Source organism: Nematolebias whitei, chromosome 19 (assembly GCF_014905685.2).
Source record: "Nematolebias whitei isolate Nwh7 chromosome 19, NemWhi1, whole genome shotgun sequence".
Taxonomy (NCBI): domain Eukaryota; kingdom Metazoa; phylum Chordata; class Actinopteri; order Cyprinodontiformes; family Rivulidae; genus Nematolebias; species Nematolebias whitei.
In genome coordinates this window covers 36,213,432-36,238,904 of record NC_056516.1, presented here as the reverse complement: position 1 = coordinate 36,238,904, position 25,473 = coordinate 36,213,432, and the positions used below count along the sequence as shown (strand labels likewise).

Sequence of the window (25,473 nt, the reverse complement as noted above, 5' to 3'; positions counted from 1 at the left end):
TATATATATATATATATAGGTTGATTTATTGCCTTTAAAGTGTTGACATAATTTTAATTGCACATACTGTTATCCATTTACACCTTAGGGCCACCGTACCTAGACCCATATTAGCAATTGATGCTAATGACTTTGAATAAACAATCCATGAGCTCAGTGATTACAAGAGAACATAAAATAAAATAAAATACCACATTTTGCCTTTAAACTGCAACATTAGCTGAGGTGGTTAAAAAAACAAAAAAATCAGGTTCATTAAACTAGGATAATTAATTTTATAAAACTTTATAGGACAGACACAGTCATTGTGGGAACAAAATTAAATGAAAGTGTTGCTACAAAAATAATCATTTTGTAGTCCCTGTCATTAAATTAATGGAAAAAGCATCATAGGACCCACTTAGTGTCGGTCTTACATGATTTGACTAAAACATGTATACATAAAATACAAGAAAAGTATTACTGTATAATACATTTGGATTATAGCATATATAACTTGGTTAATACCATTTAGGTTGATCAATCAGTGTCTGACCTGTGCTCTAAATGTTTCTGAATGATTTACACATTCTTCTTGCGCATCATGTTTCCACTGACAGAGATGTTGTGTGGGTTTTTAACACTAATTAAAATTCCTCCGATGGTCTGCACATGCTGTCCTTGTTTATTCTCTGCATTGAATGAAAGGCAATTAACCCCAGTTTGCTGTGGGATTCTAAATTAGTCTTGTCATTTTAATGAACAGCTTAAACAACACCTTGATCTCAAACGTATGTGTTTATCCTGTATTTGAAATGAACATAAAAATGCAAAAAAAGGCTAATTAATGTCCTCTATGGGGCAATTAAGCTGTTTGGCAATGTTTATGTGTTGACATCACAGAAAACATTATTTTTAATTGATTTATTTCACTGCATTTGGGCAGCACATTGGTTTAGTGGTTAGCACTGTCACTTCACAGCAAGAAGGTTCGAGGTTCAAGCCCCAGGTTCAGCCTGGTTTCTTTCTGTGTGCAGTTTGCATGTTCTCCTTGTGTGCGTTTCCTCCCACGGCCTAAAAAACGAGCATGTTTGGACTTCCTGCAGGTCCACACCTCCCTTTAAAACGAGATGTAGAATCTTAAGGTCTAATAACGCACTGCACCTTTTATAAATGTATTATTTTAATCAAGCTGTGCAGGAAATGTGTTTTATTTGCATAAGGAATGACAAAGTGAGACTTTCTGACTTTAGAAAATATTCTGACCTCATTTTAAAACTTTTAATAGAACTTTGTACATTGACTTTAGTAAGGGGAAATCATTTTAACAGTTAGAAATGACTTTAATACTAAACCTAAATCTTTTATTAAAATATTACCTACAATTTTAAGAAGGTATAAAACTCTGAACTATAATTTTTACTGCCCCAGCTCAACAGTAAAATAAAAGGGGAAAAAAAAAACAATTTTGTGCAATAAAAGAAGATCATTATTTAAGTGTGTGAGATCTAATTTCCATCTACAGCATTTTTACTGCACTACCTGGAGTTAGGGGGCATGCGGCAGGGTACCGAGTCCCGGATGCACGAGCCGGTCCCTGGATCAGCAGGCTCCACAATAACAAAGGGCCTTTCCTCCAGGGTGACCACTCGGAGATGTTGGGAATCATCCAGGGGCTTCAGGAAAAAGCCGTAACGCGACCACGGATGGTAACGGAGGCGTAGACGGCCATTTTCCCACCAACCAACCTGAAGACCAACAGCAAAACAAAATGTTTTCAGCAAAGATGGCAACAAAAACCTGCAGATTGTACAACGCTGAGGAAAAATAATTACTTTATTTATATTATATAGTTTGCTCTGCTTTTTCTTTGATGTTTAAGGTCCATTGTCATTCATCCATCCATTTCCCTTACCTGCTTCTTCCTTTCAGAGTGGAGGGGGAGCTGGTGCCTATCTCCAGCCGTCACTGTGCCCACAGGGGACACCCTGGACTGGTCTCCAGTCCATCACAGGGACACATAGAGACAAACGAGACGACCATTCACTCTCTCATTCACACCTAAGAACTTTTTTTTTTTCATTTTAGTTACCACATAACCTATCAGAGATGATCTGTGGGAGGAACCCGGAGAAAAAACACACAAATGGGGAGAACATGTAAACTCCACACATAAAAGCCAGGAGGTGAACCTGCAACCTTATTACAGTGAAGATACTGCCGCCCTCCAGCAACATCTTAGAGACCGAGAATAGTAATCTTTCGTCAGCTGAAATGTCTATCAAGCTTATTTTGTGTAAAAATAAGTTTATTTATTTATTTTTTTATGTGGACAATTGTAACACGTATTTGCAATTACAGTGCATCGTTTCTTGTTACCACTGATCTACAAAACAAAGAAACAAAAAAAATTAATGGTAATGAAACATATTTTCAACTACAAGCAACTACAGGTAAAAAAAAAAAAAGTCATAAATGTTTTAGTCCTATTCTACACTCATCTATCTATTACTTATATTTTCAACTTATTGATGTACACCGGCAATTACGATAGTCATAAAGTTAAAGGGTTGGGGCAGCTGTGGCTGAGTGGTTAGAGCAGTCGTCCTCCAATGCAAGAGTTGGGGGTTCGATTCCACCAGCAGTCATATCCTGAAGTGTCCCTGCAAGACACTGAATCCCTCATTGCCTCCGATGTGTGTCCCATCGGTGTATGAATGTAATAAAGCTCTGATTATTCTTTGTATAGATATAGAGTGTTGTGTGAAAGGGTAAATGAGGACACAGATTTTAGTTGTAAAAAGCTTTGATTGTCTTGATAAGATAGAAAGGTGCTATACAAGTACAGTCCATTTACCATTTGCCATTACAAAAACAAATCTTCATATTTTGTACTTTGCAGATTATTAAGAGTATTGGCACCTATGCAGTAATGACTCCTCAGTTAGCAAGAAACCACTAAACCTTTCTGTTTTTTTATGTATTTATTTATTTAAATTTTATTATTCGTATATGGAAGTTCCCCACCTAAATAAATCAGTGTACATACATATTTTTTACAAGAAATTTGCAGCACTTTAGTTGAGTGAAAAACAGATAAGACAGTGCACACAATAAATTGTTCCAAGTTATAATAAAACATCTACTGCTCATTTTTCATGTTCATTAGACATGCATTCATCGGTGTCTTCTGCCAGCACTGAATGTTTTACATTCAATAGTTTTCCTGTTTGTACTTTTACTATGATAATATGCTGTATATGTTTATAAACCAGCGATAAACTGTGTCAACCGTGGTAAGTAAGAACCAAACGTAACAGCAACGTATGTTATAGAATACGTTAGGTAGATCTAATGTCAGTATTCAAAACAAAAATTGTGGAATTTATATTATCTACATAAATAAAATAAAGCCTGGTATAAATCAATGGTGTGAAGAAATTACAATATTTATTAGGTATTAAATTAACATTTCTTTGTCATTACATTTTTTTAATAGCAGTTAAACTCTTATTATTGTGCCTGTTCTGGTAACCACGTTGTGGGATAGTTGTGAGAATGAGACAGCAGTGAAAGTAGATTTATTTATAATTAATGCAGCATGGTACTTTGTCGTATATACAGACTACATAACCTTTTCAGTTGATATGGTTAATACAACATCACACAGGTGCTGTTAGGTTGTGGTGCACCTCATGGGTGAGTCATTGTACCCCATTTATTCTCCTTTTATGCTTTCTATTGGCCAGCTTTTTCAGGACCATTATGTCAGTTCTCATTTTATGCAAATGACACTCAACTGAATGAAACTAAATAACCTACTGCTCACAGCAGCTAGTCAATTTTGCTTTTGTTCTTGACATTTAACTCTAAATGGCCGATGCTTTTGTCAGTGGTGATAAATTTCATTCTGTTTGGTCCCACTGATTTTTTTTTTTATTTTTTTTTTCAATCTTGTTGGTTTCAGGCTTGAGAGTCACTCACATAGCATTAGCAATAATTGGAAAAGAAAAAGAAAAGTGGATATGCTTCAAACGTAATCCATTATGTTAAGTCCGTTTTTGCTTACAAAAATTGCATTAATACTGTAATGTATTTAAAAGGATGCTTTACAACTTTGAAAAACAAAAAGTTAAAAAATGCTATTAGCTACTCTGTTGTTGTTGTTGTTTTGTTGCATACAGTTGGTTCAAAATGTTTGAGCTAATTTCCTCATGGGGACTAAACAACATCACAATGTTAGGGGACTTTTGGTCAAGGTTACGGATGCTTTTTAACCACTATGGCTAAGAATGTTAACTGCACATGTCTGAGTTAAGAGATAACTTTTCCCAATCCCTGACAAATAGTCTGGCCTATTTGGAGTTTATTTTGTTGTTAATAATTATTTCACTTTTAAAGCCTCAAATGATAATTTCCATACCCGGCTGACTCTTCTCAGGTTCTTGTTTGTAACAAAAGAAGCTCGGGGTGATCTGTTTGAGCCTCGTGTTTACTGGAATGTTCTGCCCATAGAACTAAGGAAAACAAATATTTCTATAATAAAATGTTACCCCTGTGAAAACTAGTTTGATCCTAAAATATATATTTAAGCTTTTTTTTGCATTTTCTTGGTGACCAAAATAACTTTTTATTTGCTAAGCAATTTGTAAGTTTGTTAAAAAGTGCAATACTTTCTTTTAAAACAAACAAACAACAACAAAAAAAAAGCTTTAAAGTAAGCTATGATTGAAAAATCCAGAGTGGTTGCTGTTTCTTGAAATAAACAGTACCTGACACCATCGGTGGACTTGATCAATGGAGGTTGACGACCCACTGTCAAGCACCGTCTCTATTAATGAGACAGTGTGAAGATTTTTTTGGCTAGCGTGTGACACTGGTTCCACTTCTGTGATGATTACTCAAACAGGAAATACAAAAATGTATTACTGCCTCTCAGCTAGCAGGTTATCCTGGTACAAATCCTGGTCCGGGAGCCTTTCTGGATGGAGTTTGCATGTTATCTCCGTGCATGTGTGGGTTTTCTCCGGTTTCTTCCCACAGACCAAAAACATGCATGTTAGGCTGATTGGTAACTCGAAATTGTTCCTAGGTGTGAGTGAGAGAGTGAATAGTTGTTTGTCTCATTTGTCTCTATGTGTCCCTGTGATGGACTGGAGACCGGTCCAGAGTGTCCACCGCCTCTCACATAGTGATTGCTGGAAATGGGCACCAGTGACCTCCGCAAACCAAAAAAGAAGAAGCAGGTAAAGATAGTTGGATTTACAGTGAAGTGGATTTCATATTTTCTGCTTTTTATTAAAAGCGCAGATTTTTATTTTTTTGTTATTGTTGAATTTATTTGTGTTTAGGTGAGGAATGTAGGACAAAACCTCGAAAGTATGTTTTATTGATTTTTATTTTCTTTGAATTTATTATCACTTTTTTGATGGCTTGTAACGTTATATTTTTAAATCAAAATTTAGCTCTAGAGTTGTAAAAGATAAAAAAAAAAATTAAAAAAAAGAAAACTGGTCATATCTCTTGCTTGATTTGACTCTTGTAAAACTCCCAAAGATTACATTTTTTACAGAAGGAACAAACAAATAAAGACTTGCTGTACTGTTGCATCACATATAAACTGAATCTACAACAAACAAACAAACAAACAAACCTGCAGACTCAAAGCTGATGCAAGAAAAATCTTCATTGACAGCAAAAGGCATAAAGAAACAGGAGTCTCTTTTTTTCCACTGTGCTCTTCTGTGTTATGCATGAATACATATTAAAATGGGTTTGCAGCAGAATTTATTGCAGGAAAAAAATCACAAGATATTGTCAAGAAGGGGGCAGCACGGTGGCACAACTGGTAGAGCTGCTGCCTCTCAGCGAGCAGGTCCTTGGTTCAAACCTCGGTCCAGGGGCCTTTCTGGGTGGAGTTTGCATGTTCTCTCCGTGCATGCGTGGGTTTTCTCCGGGTACTCCGGTTTCCTCCCACAGTCCAAAAACATGCATGTTAGGCTGATTGGTAACTCTAAATTGTCCCTAGGTGTGAGTGAGAGAGTGAATGTTTGTTTGTCTCGTTTGTCTCTATGTGTCCCTGTGATGGACTTGCGACCCGTCCAGGGTGTACCCCGCCCCTCGCACATCTTCCGCTTGATCCGAAGTCGGGTTGCAGAAGCATCAGCTTGAGCAGGGAGGTCCAGACATCTTTTCCCAGAGCCTCCTTTTCCAGTTCTTCTGGGATAACTACGAGGCGTTCTCAGGCCAACCGAGAGACATAGTCTCTCCATTGTGTCCTGGGTCTTCCACGGGGTCTCCTCCCAGTCGGACATGCCCGAAGCACCTCGCTAGGGAGGCGCCCAAGAAGCATTCTTACTAGATGCCCGAACCACCTCAATTAGATCCTCTCTATGTGGAGGAGCAGCGGTTCTACTCCAAGTCTTTCCTGGATGACTGAACTTCTCACCCTATCTCTAAGGGAGAGTCCAGCTACCCTGAGTAGGAAACTCATTTCAACCGTCTGTATCCATGATCTCATTCTTTCCGTCACTACCCAGAGTTCATGACCAGAGGTGAGGGAAGGAACGTTGACCGACCGGTAAACAGAGAGCTTTGCCTTACCGCTCAGCTCCCTCTTCACCACAATAGATTGGTACAGAGTCTGCAATACTGCAGATGCTGCACCAATCCATCTGTCAATCTCATGCTCCATTCTTCCCTCACACATGAACAAAACCCCAAGATACTTGAACTCCCCCACTTGAGGCAGAAGCTCACCATCGACCCAAAGAGAGCAATTAACCCTTTTCTGACAAAGGACAATGGCCTCAGATTTGGAAGTGCTGATTTTCATTACAGCTGGTTCGCACTCGGCTGCAAATCGCACCGATGAGAGCTGAAGATAACGGCACAATGATTCCAAAAGTACCACATCATATGCAAAGAATAAAGATGGAATTCTGAGGCCACTGAACTGCAATCCCTCTGCCGCCTGGCTGCACCGAGAAATTCTGTCCATAAAAGTTATGAACAGAGTTGGTAACAATGCGCAGCCCTGGTGGAGTCCAACTTCATTCTTGAAGGGATCAGACTTATTACTGGCAATGCAAACCAAACTCTAGCACCATTTGTATAGGGACCGAACATCCCTTAGCAATGGGCCACCAATCCCATACTCACAGAGCACCCCCAACGTGTACCCCGAGATTGGCTAACTGGCAACTCTAAATTGTTTCTAGGTGTGAGTGAGAGATGGTTGTTTGTCTCGTTTGTCTCTATGTGTCCCTGTGATGGACTTGCGACCTATCAAGGGTATACCCAGCCTCTTGCACAGTAATTGCTGGGCATGGGTACCAGTGACCCTTGCCACCCAAAAAGGAAGAAATGGGTAAAGTTAATTGATGGCTGATAATTGGAGATGTCCTATTACTTAGGTTGTAATGAAAATGTGATTGAAATATAACCTTTGATAGACAATAATATTTTTTCTCTGCAAAATAAAAATAAATGAGTCTTCTAGGCTCATTGTGACTTATCTGTCTAAATAAAGGTTGAATGAATGAATAATAAATTACTGCTTTACCATTAGAGCCACACTACCTGAAAAAAACACTTGAAGCTAATTAACATCAGGTATTTGTTAACTTTGGTCTCTGATAAACATATTAAGTAACGGTGCATTTTTAATTAGTCAGTTCTTAGCGCTAACTCATAAATTAGAGGAGTGGCATGGTGATAGAGCTGCTGCCTCACACTGAGAAGGTCCCTGGCTCACCTCCTGGCCTTGAGAGGAGTTTACATTCTCCCCCTGTGCATTATCCAGATACTTTGGTTTCCTCCTCCTGCCCAAAACATGCATGTTAGGTTCACTGTTAACTTGAAATTGTCCCTAGTTGTGAGTGGAACACAAACAGTTGTTTGTCTCTCGCACAGTGACGGCTATAGTTAGGCACCAGCCCCCCCATGACCCAGAAAGGAAAAGCAGGGGGAAAAAGATGGAAGGGATGGTAGAGTAACATATAAAACCACTAAAACTGTGTTTAGATCAATGAGTAACAGTGTTTGAAGGTGGTTAAATTTATTTTGAGCTCACATTAACAAAAACCTTGATAGAAATCTGGTTGCTCAAATTTTAATACATAGGTGAGTATACATTATTGCACATATTTTACTAGCTTAATCCCTATTCGCACGGGATTAGTTTTACCTAGGGACCACATGTAATAGATAAATTACGCTGCAATGTCTTATTTTTATATGACACATTAGCACAGGATAACCAAAGCCTGAGTTTTAGCTGAAATTTACGGACATCTTCGGATATAATGTTAACGCGCTGCGTATTGCGTAACATCCGCTTGTTTTTGTTGTTGTTTTGTTTGTTTGTATTGTTTCATCCGCTTTTGATGATCCGGGACACAAAAGGTTATTTATGCACTCCAAAGCAGCCTCCATTGCCAAAAGCAAATAAAAAAATGTGCCCAGGATACAAAAAATGCCTAATTACGTTTCGGATCCCACCCATTTCTGTCTAAATCGCAGAGATGCCTATTCACATTGGATTAGTATTATCACAGGACCTCAGAGTTCAGCAAAATATAGTAGTTAATTTTCAGGGAAACTTTTACTTTACAAATTACTGTCATGACTGATTCACATAGGATTAACAACACAGACAATCTCCGTAATTATTACAAATAGCATGTGGTCCCGTAAAACTAATCCCGTGCAAATAGGACTTTTGCCAACATTTATTATCAAGCTGTTGTCAGTGTAACTTTAAGGGCATGGTAAAATAAATCTTTAGGAATTAGACTTGCTCATATTATGATGCTTTAAAAAGAAAAAGCCAGATCTGTACATTGCAAATTTGCACTATATTGGCCAGTTGTGTAGTCAATTGGCCAGAAAGGAAATGAACAAACGGGAGTGCCACTGTGCTCCCACAAAAACACACAATTACCTGGAGGGACAAGTATTCGGTGCATAAGGTCATAAAAACATATTAAGTACTTGTATTACTTAAACTGCTCCTACATCACAATAAATTGATGCTTTAGTATGGTTTTCTTCATGGAGCCTTTCTTTAATATTATATTTCTACACTTCTGGGGGGAAGCTCAGTTTTAATAGGAAAGTAAAGAGTAACAATATATTACTTTGAAATCCAAGAATATAAATGTTTACTACACTAGACACTTGAGTCTGCACTTATAGGTAAAAAAAATGCTGGGTCATAAAAAGTCAGCAACAAATAGAAGCAGGGGGTAAAACAGAAATGTTTACTATTTTTTCCCCCTTTAGTTGCTGCAAGTGTTGGGAAACTGGTAATTACTGTCTAGGGCAGACTTTGAATTTGTGCCTATTCCTATATATCTGTTCCACATGGCCCCTGATGGCCAGGAAACTGGCTGTAAGTTAGAGCTTTATATAACAAAACTGGCAATTCCTCTCAAGAACATGGAAAAGTAAAGAAAAAGAATAGACCTAGCTAATAAGATATGTGAGAGAAAAGCAATGAGGTAGCAGAGATGTAAGATTGTGCACTGATAAGTTAACAGGTTTGGTGACATGTGAAATTGCAGTTAGCCTACATAGCTGCTGTATTTTGATAATTAACACGTTAGCATAGCAGTTGACTGACCTCCTCCCAGCCTCTCCCGTTTGTGTAGGAAATGACATCTATGAGTGGATTGGACAAGTAGCCATCACTTTTGAAGGAAAAGTCTCGCCCACTAATGGATATGTTGGTGAAATACCTGTAAGAAAAAAAAAAAAAAATAGAGAAATGGGTTAGGCTGATTGGTAACTCTAAATTGTCCCTAGGTGTGAGTGAGAAAGTGAATGGTTGTTTGGCTCGTTTGTCTCTATGTGGACCTGTTATGGACTGGAGACCTATCCAGTGACTCCCGTGACCCGAAAACGAAGAAGCAGTTAAAGATAATGGATGGATGGATGGGATGTAAAATATATTTTTATACCACAAGCATTTCATTTTATTAGAGAAAATCATGCTTGCCTTTGTGATTTTCAATGGCCTGTTAGTGATTAACAAGTTCTATACTAAAATGAAAAAGAGCAGTGAAAGTGCATTCTTGAAAGACATTGTTCTTTTTGCAGTCTTGATGCATATGCATAGGCTGAACAGTGCAGCACTCAGTAGACAGCAGTATTTACAGACCATTGTTAAGTGATTTATTCACCTTTAAAGTTGCCAGTTTGATTGTGCGTTCACTGATTGATTGCAGGTTGGGAGGAAGGCATTAACTATTTCACACTTGCTTTGTTTGCAAAAGCTGAAAACAGCACATAACAAAGGGCAGGTGATGGAAGGGAAATCAATCCCCACACATTTCAGTTCATTTGTCATTACTAGCAAACCATTTTACTAAATTGATTTCTTCAGATTACCTTTGTTTCATTTCCATATATAAGGTTTTGCAACAACGGTAACGTCCCTGAAACATCACTTTTTAAGGTACAGTCTTGTGTTGTTGAACCCATAGCTGGAAATTAGCTAAGTGGACTGAAGTTAGGCGGTGGGGGAAATAGCAAAATTATATATATATATATTTTTTTTTTCATAAAATAAAAACAACCCAAGCTCATGTGTGCTGGCTAGATAAATGATAACACATGGTTGGAAAATCAAAATGCAGGACAGAAGCATGAGTAAGCTAGCGAAAGTTTGAATTCTTTCTTTTTTTTTAATTATTTTTTTATAAACAACCCAATAACGTTGCAAGATTGTTGCAAAGTATTATAAAACAAATGTTACGGAAATGAAAAGAATACAACGAAAACAGGAATGGCAAGGATGCAGGCAGCACTTTATTAAAACAAGCTAAAATTAATACAATCTGGCATTTTGAAATGTAATAATGGGCAGGTGTAACAATCTGAAACCAGACCCCAGTGAGCTAGAAGAGCAAAAACATAAATTGAAAATCGAAGAATCAGTCACAACTAACAGAACAAGACTAAAAAATGCCAATAAATCAAGCAAAGTATTCAGAGTATTTTTTTATTTATTTATAAAAAATATGTGGCAATTAATATATTTTGTGCACACAAACTATCAGATTTAAGATTAAACATCCGTTTAAAAAAAAAAAAAAACACACAACAGCTGAAATAATAAAATAAAATCTGAGCTATTGAACAACCTGAGGGGAGCGAGGCAAAAAGTGTGTGTGCTGGGTGAGTGGGGTCCTTCATGATGCAGGTAGCTCTCTTCCTGCCTTTGGAGGTGTAAATGTCTGTGATGGTGGGGAGACCGACTCCAACATCTTCTGTGCAGCCTTCACCACTCTCTGCAAAGCTTTTCTTTCTGCAGCTGTGCAGCCTCCATGCCACACGTTGATGCTGGAGCACAGGATGCTCTCCACTGCACACCTGTAGAAGGAGGTGAGGACTGAGCTTCCCAGACCAGCTCGCCTCAGCTGCCTGAGGAAGTAGAGTCTCTGATGAGCTTTCTTCATCAGACTGGTATTGTTATTAGGTGATGTTGTTATTCAGGTGCACACCCAAGTACTTGTAGCTGGAGTCCACGTCCACTGCAGATCCTCCTGTGTTCAGGGAGGGTTAATGTGTTTGCTCCTTCTGAAATCCGCAATCAACTCCTTCGTCTTCTTCACATTAATTTGGAGGTTGTTCTTCCTGCACCAGTTTTTCCACCTCCTGCATGTAACTGGACTCATTGTTGTTTGTGATGCATGTGATGCACCACCGCTGTATCGTCTGCAAATTTTACAATATGACAGCCTGGATGGGTAGGTGCGCAGTGAGCAGAGTGAACAGGAGGGGACTCAACACACAGCCCTGAGGGGAGCCAGTGCTGAGGGTTATGGTGGAGGAGGAGAAGTTGTGGATCCTCACTGACTGCGTTCTGTTGGTTAAGATGTCCAGGACCCAGCTGCAGATGGAGGGGCTTAGTCCTAGTGTGAGTGGTTTGTCCATCAGTCTGGGGAATCATAGTGTTCAAGGCAAAAATATATAATACGAGTAAAAATAAGAGCTTCATCTTTGATTTTTTAATTTTTATGAAACATGTAACCTAAACATAAATGGGGAAAAAGGCATTCCAAAGTATCCTAATGAAACTAGGCTGCATGCTCACAAATACAGCAACTGTGCTAATAGAAAACCCCCAACATAAAATAAAAATAAAAAACAAACAAAAAAACATCTAATATAAAAAACATCATTGGATTGAGGCAAAATTCACACCTCAATATTTTTTTTATTAAAGAGATGAAATGAAGAAACTCATCAGCTACATGTTTTAAAACATTGCATTCCGTTTGAGATTGAGGGATCTGGTTTCCCCATTAAAATAAAAATAAAATTAAGAATTGAATCGTTTTTTCTGCCGGAGACTCTTTGGCTGTGACTCATTTTCAGTAAACACATTAACATTTAGTGCACATTCTGCATTCATATTAAATCATTAAATATGCAGTGTTGGTGTCTTCCTGAACTGAGGATAATAAGAATGTGAGGATTGTCAGAGTAAACATTGATGAATATGAATAAATGAACATGTTGGGGGAGTTTGGCTTCATCTCTGTCCCTCTTGAGCCTATAATGTGAACATGTGTGTGTGTGGATGTGTGTATTCATTGATTTAGCTCCAGTATGTGGTGGTCTGACAGACTGAACATGGTCATCTCCAATATTTTACTGACTAAAGAAACCTTTCAAGCTTTGTCTCATCACCAGCTACATTAACTCTTGAAATATGAACTTTCAACCAGACATCACAGATGAATTGTACAGAATTATCTTCACTTTATTTTCTTTCACAAAGCAAAAACTCATATTTCTTAAACCTATTTCCTGCTGCTAATTTAGACAATTATATAATTTGCTGTGTGTGAACACTCAGACGCATGAAATGAAAAGCAGGGGTGCAGCTCAGCTTTAAAAGGTTCCCAAATGGAAGAAAAGTCTCAGAAATATCTTTATGACAGCTTTGATAAGAGCTGCTCAAATCCTCTAAATGTGCAGGAAAGAGGTTTCTAGGCTTTTGTTTTATATCTACAATAGCCCTGGATACAATAGATCATTCTTTATGAAACTAAAAAAAGAAAAATGGTGTCAATCCACAATTCCTCAAGGCTGAAACATTTAGGCAACGTTTGATAATTGTCTGTCAAACTGACTGACTCATGTTGATAACATCAGACAGGAACAAGTTGGGTCTTTCTCAAAGTTTAACTTTTGCATATAAATGTTTTGTTTTGATCAAAAATAATAAAGCATTTTAAAAATTGTTTTAGCATGCATGGGTAGCATGGATTATCAAGTCCATCTGTTGCTCTGTGACAAAACAGAGTGATTCATATATCTGATTTATCTGTATAAATAAAGATTGAATGAATGAATATTAAATGCTTAAATTCAAGAATGCACACATATTTTTTCTTCTATCATTATAGATTATTGGTGTAAAAAAGACAAAACTGTAAGACCTGCGTTTAATCATGTTTAAAAATAGATTTATAGCCACGTGAATTAAATGTTAGTCCTTTAGATAGGAGGTTAAAATGCATAAAAAAACAAGAGACATAATAAAACAAGCACAATTTAAAAATCATTAGTTTTATTGCAGTTCTTTTATATAAGAAAAAAATCATTGTATTGAAAATAAAATGTGTAGTTGTATATAAAATAACACATTAATATGACTAATCTCTCTATCTTTCTTTATTTCTCTCTCTCTCTCTGGATGGAGGGATGGATGCAAGTACAAAAAAAAACTATAAAATAAAGAAAAACTAGATCATTATTATATATTTTTTTTCATTTATGAGTTCACTCTCAGCTCACTTATAGTTAAGAGAGAGAAAAATAAACTGCATCAGCTTTTACTATTTCCCAAGGTGGTTCTCCTTGAAAAAAAGGGGAAATGCGACCACCAGTTAGAGTTTGAAGAAAAAAACATGAAGGTAGACTTGAATAGATGGGACCTTTTGCCACTGGAAACCAGATTACCCACACTAAATTCAGAGCAAAAACAAATAATGCATCCACATGACAGCTGAGCGGACGGGTGAGGCTGCAACCTCCATCACCTTCAGGTGTATACAGTTTTACTCCACCATGTGATCCTATCATCCATAGAGCATTTGCAAGATAAGCAATGCAATGATAAACACAGCCGCCATTTTTTTTTCTTTTCCGCAGAATATCACTGTGCAAGTAATCATGTCAGCCTGCAGCTGCTGTAATAAATCTCCAGCCTGAACATGTTCAGCACAGCAGCTGCAGACCCTGCCACCTCCACCTCCATCCAGTCTCAGAGCACACTTTGACAAAGAGGCACTGCTAAATTCATACCAAGTTATTTTGTGATGGGGAAGTGTTTGGCTTTTCTTGCCAAGGTGTGCAGTTGATGTCGTCTGACATACGGAGGCCCCTCAGGACTCCCTCTTTCATCTGGTGTTACCTACGAGAAAACAGCTGCCTGCATGCTCAATGTGGCACAACTCAAAAGTGTCCACATCACTTTTGCTTTTGACTTTAAGCTGCAGTTCTCTCAGTCCTTTTCACGTCCATTAATCTTTACTTTTAATCTCTACCATTGTGTTTAACTCCCACTTTACCGTCACTACTCTTCTTCTTTATCTGATTACTTTCCGTTGCAGAACATACAGAACAGTGATGAGGTGCACAGAAACAGAAGTGACAGCAATGAGAAAGTGCACAGAAACAACAGGAGGAGCTTGTTGAGAAAACAAAACTGAAGGAGATGCTGTCGAGGGAGAGGAGCTAAGGAGTGAAGAAGAATAAGAAGAGGCCATGACTGAGACGGAGGGAAAAATACACCATGCAGGTACAGAAGCATCACCAGGGTTAATAGACAAACCAACTGCATGCACACTTCTAAAACCAAAATCTAAAAAAATGCATATTGAACATCAAGGGTGTAATAAATCTAAAGATTATAAATGATATGCTACCTAATGAAATTCAAAATGTAAACAAAACAAAATGTAGTTGTACATCTAAAATAATGTTAGTTGTACATCAGAGACTCTACATCCTCAGGCGGCTGAGACGAGCTGGTCTGGGAAGCTCAGTCCTCACCTCCTTCTACAGGTGTGCAGTGGAGAGCATCGTGTGCTCCAGCATCAACGTGTGGCATGGAGGCTGCACAGCTGCAGAAAGAAAAGCTTTGCAGAGAGTGGTGAAGGCTGCACAGAAGATGTTGGAGTCAGTCTCCCCACCATCACAGACATTTACACCTCCAGATGCAGGAAGAAGGCCACCTGCATCATGAAGGACCCCACTCACCCAGCACACACACTTTTTGCCATGCTCCTATCAGGAAGGAGGTTAAGGAGCATTAAGTGTAGAACCACTAGACTGAGGAACAGCTTCTACCCTGAGGCTGTTAGACTCATGAATCTCTAATCAGGATAATCACTGTGAAAAAAAATAAAATCACTGTAAAACCACTTGATTGTTGATATGTGCTGCTGACTATCCAGGCTGCTGATGTCTTGCTGCTGATTTATTTCATGCTGCTGTGTTCATTCATACACATCTGCTCACACAGACTCATGTTCGTTCTGCTCTCGTTCAGTATATTGTTTTTATACTATTAGTGCTTAGCAAATTCTAAGTTTAGCATACTACTTAGTTCATATCTTAGATCTTATTACTGTTTTTCTTATACAGTTTATACTTTTGTTGGATGTAACCGGGACCATGTGAAAACAATTTTGTTCAACCACATGTACCACATGCAATGTGAATGACAAAGAACCCTGACCTTGAAAAAACAGTAACTCAAAAATAGAACAAATATTTTACGAGTATTTATGCTTTCCAACAAGGACAGCACAGTGACGCAACTGGTAGAGCTGCTGCCTCTCAGCGAGCAGGTCCCTGGTTCAAATCCCGGTCCAGGAGCCTTTCGGGGTGGAGTTTGCATGTTCTCTCCGTGCATGTGTGGATTTTCTCCAGGTACTCCGGTTTCCTCCCACAGACCAAAACCATGCATGTTAGACTGATTGGTGACTCTCAATTGTCCCTAGGTGAGAGTGAGAGAGTGAATGGTTGTTTGTCTCTATGTGTCCCTGTGATGGACTTGTGACCCATCCAGGGTGTACCCTGCCCTTTGCACAGTGATTGCTGGACATGGGCACCGGCGACCCCCGTGACCCAAAATGGAAGAAGCAGGTAAAAGGTAAAAGATAATGGATGAATGGATATTTTCAACAAAATGTTTTTCTTTTCTCTTCCGTTGCACTTTATTAGTTCAGTCTTGCATGGCTTTAGTAAATTATTGTATGGGGGGAGGGGCATAAATTAAAGCTGCCTAGTAAAATTTCACTCTAGAAAGTGTAAGGGCTAAATGCACACACAGTCCGAAACATGTCTGTTTTATAACTAAGGCTCATAACTTGTACAATTACTACACTTTCTGGGATGAAACAGCACCTGAGTTTGTCTACTGCCACTTGCCTCTTTAAAGTTTGATGTACAGACATTTCACACGGAAAAACAAAAACAAAACAACAACAAAAACAAAGTTACAATTCTTATTTATGTTGCCCATTGCAATGTCAAGATGACTGATGAATGAATGAATAACTATATGATTAAATAATACAGTAAGAATCAAACTATGCGCATTATTTTTATTTTGATGGCTAAAAAATCCATAAATCCTAGATTTGCTAAGCTAAATGCGTGAACAAATTCATACTAATATGTGTTTCCTTAGCAAAAAATAATTTAAAAAAAGAAAAGCCAGAGTGACTGAAAATTGGTCAGCAATGGCAATGTCCACGGGGAAGCTATTTAGGATTGTGTTTATAAATAAAATCATAGATTTATATTTAAATTTGTTGAATAAAGTTTTCAATTCCGTTCATTTCATTTAAATAATGCCAAATCACAACAGAAGTTGTTTCAAGGCACTGAACAAAAACATTCACATACATAAAAAAAGCCAATTAGTAAAGAGTTATCTATCTAAGAAAGCAGTTAAGTGTTATGTTTACACAGAGTGTGTACGTGCATTTCAGAATTGCACATCAATACATCTGGAAAACAACTGGAGTGAACTCTTTCCAATTTGATATAGTTTAGGATAACCTTTAAATGCTTAAATCCAAAATCTGCAATAAGTAGGGCTGGTGATCATGTTGTAATGGTATTGGTCTTCTAAAACCCAAAAGTTAGATGTAGCTAGAACATGTTTTCTAGAGCAAAGTAGCCATCACAGGGTGTTTGTGCATCTTTACCCAAAGTCTTAAATGTATGTGTCTAAAATTAAAGCCATAAAATATTTCAAATTAAATAAAAAAAAAAAATGTGTAAGTTGGACTTCAGTACATTACTCAAACATCTTAAAATGTGTCAGGGCAGGAGGGATTGAAGTTCTCCACTATGGATTCCCATCACTTGTAAAAATGAGGAGTGGAAAAAACTGTTTAAAGCCATCCAATCTAATGATGCTCCAGGGATTAATGATGCTTGGGTAACCTCTAGGTGTAGAAAAACATTCTGTCAAAATAGTTGTTTCTGCTTTAATTGCTGGGAAATTTAATCTCATACACGTATTTTCTTGACTGGGGTTGAGATGAGGTAGAGGTAGGGCAGCCGACTGGGGACCAGAAAGTCGCAGATCGACTCTCAGCCATTCCCACATGTTGTGGTGTCCCTGAGCAAGACACCTAATCCCTAATTGCTCCCTGGGCACGTACATAGCTGTCCACTGCTCCACCTGGGTGTATGTCACATGTGATGGGTTAAATGCAGAGAACTAATTTCACTATTGTATGGGGACATACAGTGATGACAACCTCAGACTTCCCTTTCCTTCTTCTCTTTTCTTCGATGCAGAACTTTTCTCTGAGGCCAAAGTTGTACACAGAGTTGTGTGCAGACTTCGTCCTTGTGTTCGGAACTTGTTTTCTTTTATACATTCAATGGTTTAAGCCGGCTGTGACTAAAGGCAATTGAGGCTACGTTCTACTAGCTGCTGATATATATGCTTGGTAGCTATTCTACAACTAAATTAGGTGCTGGTGCAAATGTATGGACAGTTGGCCGGACGATGTCTGTGTATGAAGGCAACACTGGAGATTAAGACACAACGGAGTCTCGTGCCATGAAAGTTTTCAGTGGATGATTTTTGTTGGATGTTTCCAACCACATACAGTAACTGCATTTATACAAACAGCCGTTAAACCAGAGACCATTGAATATATCATGTTACATAAATAGATAAAGAATCCAGACCTGGTCCGTCCTTGAAAATGGTCCTACTCCCCACCACCGGCATCTGGTGCTTTTATTACCAGATGGAGGGGAAACTCGCGCTAACTCAAATAAATCAAGATATGTAATTTCAGTTTACCAATTTAATGTCCATAAGGCAGGAAAAGGTTACAGGTTCAGTGCTGAGGTGTCCGTCCAACTCGTCTTAACACGGAAGCGGAGGCCCTGTGCGACAGAACACCCCAGCTTATGTTGGCCCTTAGCTCCACCTCCACAGCCGGGGTGGGCACAGCATATCAGAGTGTATCAGTGGGGAGACTATGTGTGACGTCATTGGTCTTATTTGTTTCTGATGGTGAAAAATGTGGTGAAGTTCAATCTATCTACGTGATGGAAACAAACAAACAAAAATGACTCATTATCGGGTGTTGACCCTGGGAAGCTCAACCAGAGCAGCTGGGCCCATCTCATCTACACAGAACCGGGCCATAATTAGTCTGTCTTTGTGCAGACAAGACCGGGGGGTCTCACCATGATAAAGTAAGATAACTCTAACACAGACTAAATTTAAATGTGTTTGGTTGAATGAGGCACAGACTATACTTGGTTGGGGAGGCTGGGGCTGAGTTGTTAGGACAGTCTTCCTCCAATGGGAGAGTTGTGGTTTCAATTCCACCAGCAGTCACATGCTGAAGTGTCCCTGGGCAAGACACTGATCCCTCATTGCCTCCAATATGTGTCCCATCAGTGTAAGGATGTGATCTAAAGCACTGAGTGCTGTATGAATGGAGAAATGAGCACACAGATTGTAGGTAAAGTACTTTGAGCGTATTGATAAGATAGAAAGGCTCTATTTAAGCACAGTCCATTTACCATTGGCCATTTGTTTTTTTTATTTCTTAGTGTTACCCTTAGTGTTAAGCACTTTGATAACAATCTATCTGTTTTAAATTGTGCTCTATAAATAAATATGACTTGACTTGACGTGACTTGGTTGTAATACAACACAATTTTTCAACCATTTCATATATTCATAGTATTTTTTTGTCTTAAATTTCATTCAAGATGACTTTACAAAGGTCTTAAAAATACAAATTTGTCTTGCTGAAACCTACAGATACCCTGTATCAGGACACAACGTTTTGTTGAGACAGGTACCCTATCTGTGAGTAAAACGTTTTTAAAAAGCATTTTTAGTCCAGTAGTCTTATTATAGTTCTTTTACGCTACAAACCAAAGTTTTGTGACCGCCTCCCTAAATATAAACCATTTAAATCAGGCGAAGTGTCCGTGTGAAGGCAGGGAGGGCAGACGGGAATGATTTAAGCAGCAGGTTGAGACTGCCTCAGTGGGAAACGTGATTTGCTGTTTTTATTATACACACATGGCAACGGCGCTGAGCTCGAGCATTATTTAATCAACACATTCACGACTGGGACATGTGATAGCTGCACAAAAAGAAAGACTCTGTGGAATTACTATGCATTTCATAAATTCCAGATAATTAATGTGAAAAAGAGGAGACAATTATATCAACAGAGCAGTGAAAGAAGACCTAAAGAAAGACATGTGATGTGGAATAGATCTGAGTTGAAATGTAAATTATTAAGGCAAACCGTAAAGAAAACCCAGCTCAGATCTTAATTTGATCTACAAAGTACACACACACACACATATAAAGTATATATATATATATATATATATATATATATATATATATATATATATAAATAAATTGATCCTTGTCTCACTTAACTGTTATAATAGTACACGTTAGTCCAGTGGCTATATTTACCATGCAGTTCAGGTAGACGCTCAGACATCAGAAAAAAAAAAGTGAAACATTAAAACCCACGCACAGTAAGGGCTCAATGAAAATCTAATTTGCAAAATATTGAATGTTCAATGTTCAAGGCCTCCGTCTGGCACATCATTCCGTACTTGGTGATGACAGCATTACCTTCAGCTTTATGCCTTTCTATTGGCTGGCTTTCATCTCAGCTGTTTTTGGTCTAACCAATCACAGTTAAGGCCATCTCAGCCTGTGGAGCCAACAGAGCTGCATATAATTCAAATTGCACGTTCAAAACCAAAACAAAATAAGTCTGTATAAATATTTTAGTTGCATTCACTGATTTTAGTGATGATGATTTCTAACTAGCTCTTATTACCTTGATTAAGCTTGTAAAACTAAGCCTATAATACATGTAACATCATCAAATACTAATGATGTCAAATCATACATCTCCTGCAGAACATGTTCTTCTTTATGAGACTGCAGGTTATAGGTTTTTACCAAAAGTAGCAATATATTGCAAGTGCTGAGCTGAAATGGATTAATCAGTCGCTGATGCAAGGATCTATAAAGCACCAAAGACAAAAATCACAGTGAATGAAGAAAAAAATAAATTATTTTGAAATTTGTTGAATAAACACAATGTGTAAAATAAATAATAAAAAAGACAGAAGTGTCTGCCCATCTGCTGTGGCCTGTATAAAATGATGTACCGTTCTACCATTATAAAACCAATAATAGCTGGTGTGTGTGAAGCTGAGTGTGATTTTCCATCAGTAAAAACACACAGCCTCTTTGTGGGTTGTTCAGCAAAAAGCTTTCTTTGTAGCCATGGCAACCCTTTCAGAAGCAAGAAAAAAGAGGCAGAAGAAAAGAACGGGAAGTAAAATGAGTAGAGATTAAATAAAAGAAAGCAATGTGGAGAGACTGGTGCTTTAGCAAGAATGATCAAGAGCTATTTCGTACTGCGTGTAATTAAAAATCGAGGACTTGTCAGCATTTATGTTCCCGCACTTCATCTTTCTGGGCTCTGATCAGCAGCTCTCAGATTTTTTTTTGCAAGGATAGTCCAATTACTCAAAAGAAAGAAACGGAATGTGTGAGCAAGCACAAAAAGACAGCTTTAAACAATTTTGAAAAGAAAAAAAAAAAAGACCTCATGTTCAGAAACTATTAAAAAGAAGCCAACAAATTCAAATGTGATTCGTTTAGATTTTAAATAGAATTCAAGCAGACACAAAATGTACAAGTGGTACAACAATGTCCCCTGTCAAAGTTCAACGTTCTTTATTTGCCATTTGTGCACAGTCCAACAATCCAGGCACACTGGAATTCTTGTGCAGAGCTCTTACAGTCATAGTCAAAACACTGAAACACCACTAAATAAAATAAAAATACAAACAAAGTTGTTTCTATCTACACTGTACAGAGAGTAAACCATGTCACATGACCAGTGAAGTTAGTTAGTGTAGGTTATTATTGCACCTGATCAGTAGTTTGGTTTTGCCATCAGTCTGACTGTGGCAGGGATACAATTATTAAAAACCTTGTACCATGGGTGATGATGCTGTCCACTCTGTGTCTCAGGCTACATGAACAATTGTTTCTGATAAGAGAGTGAGCTGGATGGAGTGAGTCCTTGATGATTCCAGCTGCTTTTTTTTTTACGGCACTGTACACATTTCGAGTCCATGGAAGGAAGTTTGTCCCTGCGATCCACTCCGCAGTCTTTATGACTCTTTGCTGTGCCTTGCTTTCTGCTTGTGTGATGTTCTCATACTAGATGGTGATGCCTGTGGTTAGGATAATCTCCATCAGTCTTCTATAGGCCTGGGTGAGAGGGTGCTGGTTCAAATCTGCTTTCCTGAGCAGCCTAATCAAGTAAAGCCTTTAATGGGGTTTTTTTTTTCACTGTGGCTATGGTGTTGAGAGACCAGTTCAGGTCCGATGTAACCTGAAGTCCCAATAATCTATGGCTGTCAGCCTCTCTACCTATGAATCCCTTTCATGTTGAGAGGCTGTAATGGGGGAGGAATCTTCTTGAATTCCAATATGATTTCTTTAGTCTTTTCTGTGTGGAGAATTAGTTCATTCTTCTCTCCATAGCTCTAACCCTAACCTGTGAGTAATCACAGATGCCAAAGAAAGAGACAAGGGATGCAAGACCTAAACACGACACAAGATGAAGCTAGATACTAAATAAACCCAAACCCTATAATGATAGAAACAAATATCAGGGGAACACAGACATAAACACAACACCAAACGAGGCTAGATAACAGGAACAAAACCACAAATCCTACACCAAGTTGCTTAAAACAGATGGTAAAAGCATACTTAGGTTAACTAAGATTCAATTCTTGAGCTCTTTGGAGTGCAGACTCAAGCTTGGTGTCTATATAAAAGTAATGCCAAATCTTTAACCTCAGCAGTCCAAACTATTGTCACTATAACCAGCATGGGGCATGTGCCCTGTGACTTGCAACCTGTCCAGGGTGCCCCCCGCCTCTCGCACAGGGATGGGCACCAGTGACATCCGTGACACAAAAAGAAAGGAGCAAGTAAAGATAATGGATGGATGTTTGTTACTACATATAGATAAATGGGATACAAATCAAAATGAAGCTATATAAAGTCCCAGTTCAAATTTGACAACTATAACACAAATGGAGCCTTTTGGACACGATTTTTTTTATTTATTTAAGCCAATGTGTTTTTCTAAGTATCTATGAGGAGTCTCCAAATGGATCGAAATATCAAAAAGTTGAAACTCCTGAATGCTTCAACGTCCAGTCACCAGCAAGGGCTCTGATGAAAGGTGATAACTTGAGGTACCATGATTTATATCCAGTCACTGTTAGTAAAGCAGAGTAGTAGACAATAAGCAACAATTTACTGATTTTCTTAAAAATAACTAAATAAAAAAAAACATAAAAAGTTCCAGACATTTTTCTTTTTTAAGTATAATAAAAATATATTTGTGTAAAATAGTTGCAGATTTTGCGTTATTGAAGAGAGAGAGAGAGAGAAATGGAATGAAAATCAAGATCTTTTAAGTGTTTAAAGTTTAAAGACGCCTGAATCATTTTAACAGGATGAAGGTCAAAGCAAACCAAGCTGAGCTGTGATTGATGCTTTGAGAGGAAAAAAAAAAGCTTTGCTTAAAGGATCAGTTAAACAGAGCATTCAGTCACGTAGTAAGACTTTGTCAATAACTTTTAGCGTATATGATAAAAGCTTAGTGGGTTTCCATTCTGCTTTGTTTGATGGACGAGCTGCATCCGAGCTCACACAGTCATGAACACCAGAAAACCGGGTGCCAAAAAATAGTTTCTGCTGCCTTTTTAATTTTTTCACTGGGTCAAATGGTTTTATTTTATCTTTTTATATACTACTTTGGATATGAATACTTGTAATGATGCTCAAGCAACATCTAAAATCAGTTAATTCATCTCTTTTATTCTTTTTAAGCAGACGTGCAATTTGAAAACCCAAACCTCAAATTTTCTACTTTTAAATAATTGTTCTTTCGTTCTTTAATAATTCGTTAAATGAATGTAAACTACAGTAATTGAAAAAAAGTTATTCTGTTTCTAAATATTTTCTTTCTACCTTCTTTCTATTCATAAGTTATAGTGATTAAAAAGACTTGAGGTCCTTCATGTTTTATGACAGACTTGCTGTGGGTATGATTCTGGTCATCTGGAACCTAATGCTCTCATCACGGGGACTAAAGTTTGTATTATATGCTCCTGCACATAAACGCAGTGAGTAAGAGGAGGAATGAGGCCTTTGGTTGAATCACACAACAAAAATGAAAGACACATGGCCATGAGCATCACAGGGAGGAGGCAGACCCTCAGAGAGATAAAACAGATCCAGTCTGTGACTCAGACTCTGCCATGATAAATGGGAGCACATCATGTGATGCGTGATTTAACTGGGCTCCGTAACATTCACGAGTCATTTTAAGATTTATCGTGACACATTTGAAGATGTCATCAAGCTCTTAGCGAATCAGTGCAGAGGCAGTGTGAGTTAATGATTTACACCATGTGGTGATGGTAGTGGTGGTGGTGGTGGTGGTGGTGTGTGTGTGTGTGTGTGTGGGGGGGGGGGGGTGGGTAGAGTAAACCCTCTGCGCCAAGCTGAAAAGCTTGAAGGTGCTCATTGCAAAGTATGAAATCAAACAGGCCACCCTGAACTAAACCAGTGCAATTTGAAAGACTTTACAGTAGCACAAAAAGAAGACATTACATGAAAGGAGCTGAAATTAGCAAAAAATAGCTGGAAATTAGCTACAAAGGTAAAAAATAATAATCTTATATTACCAGGAGGAAGTAGAGGGACACAGTTTTTATGAATCTTGCTGGAAAAGAAGTTGAAATGAGTGCAAAAAATGTGGAATTAGATGAAAAAGTTAACATAAGCATAAAACAGCAATAGTAGCTGAAATAGTAGAGAAAGCTGAAAGTTGCGGAAATAAGCTGAAATGAGCATACCAATCTGAAATTAGCAGAAAGAAGTTAGAAGAAGAACAAAAAAATTGCAATTAGCAGAAAGAATCAGAAAGCACAAAACGGTAGAACCCCCCCCCCCCCAAAAAAAAAAAAAAAAAAAAAAAAAAAAAAAAAAAAAAAAATAGAAATAAGAAAAAAAAAAAAAAAACAAAAAAACGGAAAAACCCCCCCCCCCCCAAAAAAAAAAAAAACAACAACAAACAAACAGCTGAAATCAGCTGAAATCTGAAACAGTTTAAGTTTGCACAAAGAAGCTGAAAGAAGCTGAACCAGAGCAAAATGTGAACGGAGCAGTAAAAGGATGTAAACAGATCTAAAGATCTGAAGGATGTAAAATGAGCTCAATTCATTTTCTATGAGAGAAAAATGGCAGATAAGGCAAACTATATAAAAAAAACTAAAGTCATAGCAGAATTGTCCTGAAAGGGCTGAATGTTTAGATTTATGATTTGTTGAAATAGCTTAAAAACCGTGGGATGAGAAACGCGCCGAAAACCGTACAGAAGAAAAATGGATCACAATAGTGTGACTGCTTCATAACTGTCCACACTAAAATAAATCAGCTAAAGGGCCAAAGAAAAACTGAAAGACATTTAAAGATCTTGTAAAACGATCAAAGCCAGTTCAAAAATGTGTAATGTTCATATGAATCTATCAGAGCAGAGTTATTTGGGGCTCCGCGTGTAGAGGTTGTTACTGAAGGTGTGTACAACCCGGATCAGTTTGTTAGGTCTAACAAAAATCCAGAACCATAACTTTTGGGAGTGTCAGCTCCCTGATGGTGGTGGAGTTTATAATAAAATAATTTAAATTATTCAAAAAGAGAAAGAAAAAAAAAATACAGCTGCTGGACAAAACTGGGAGAGGAAGCCATGAAATATTAAAGGAGACAAGAATGAGTGACACCTCCAAAAAAAAAAAACTGTTTTCAAGGCTATGAATGAGCAGGAGCCAGCACAG

The 25,473-nt window shown here is 38.0% G+C and overlaps 1 protein-coding gene across 1 annotated transcript in view; it reads right to left on the bottom strand.

Annotated features, from left to right (window-relative positions):
* The window catches only part of grin2da (glutamate receptor, ionotropic, N-methyl D-aspartate 2D, a), a 116,630-nt gene that overhangs the window by 73,009 nt on the left and 18,148 nt on the right, over positions 1-25,473 (bottom strand). The window contains exons 2-3 of the mRNA XM_037693049.1: positions 1,895-1,972; positions 1,522-1,727 (exon numbers count right to left, since the gene is read on the bottom strand). Coding sequence (XP_037548977.1) covers positions 1,522-1,727; positions 1,895-1,972 — 284 coding nt within the window. The remainder of the gene's footprint in view (positions 1-1,521; positions 1,728-1,894; positions 1,973-25,473) is intronic.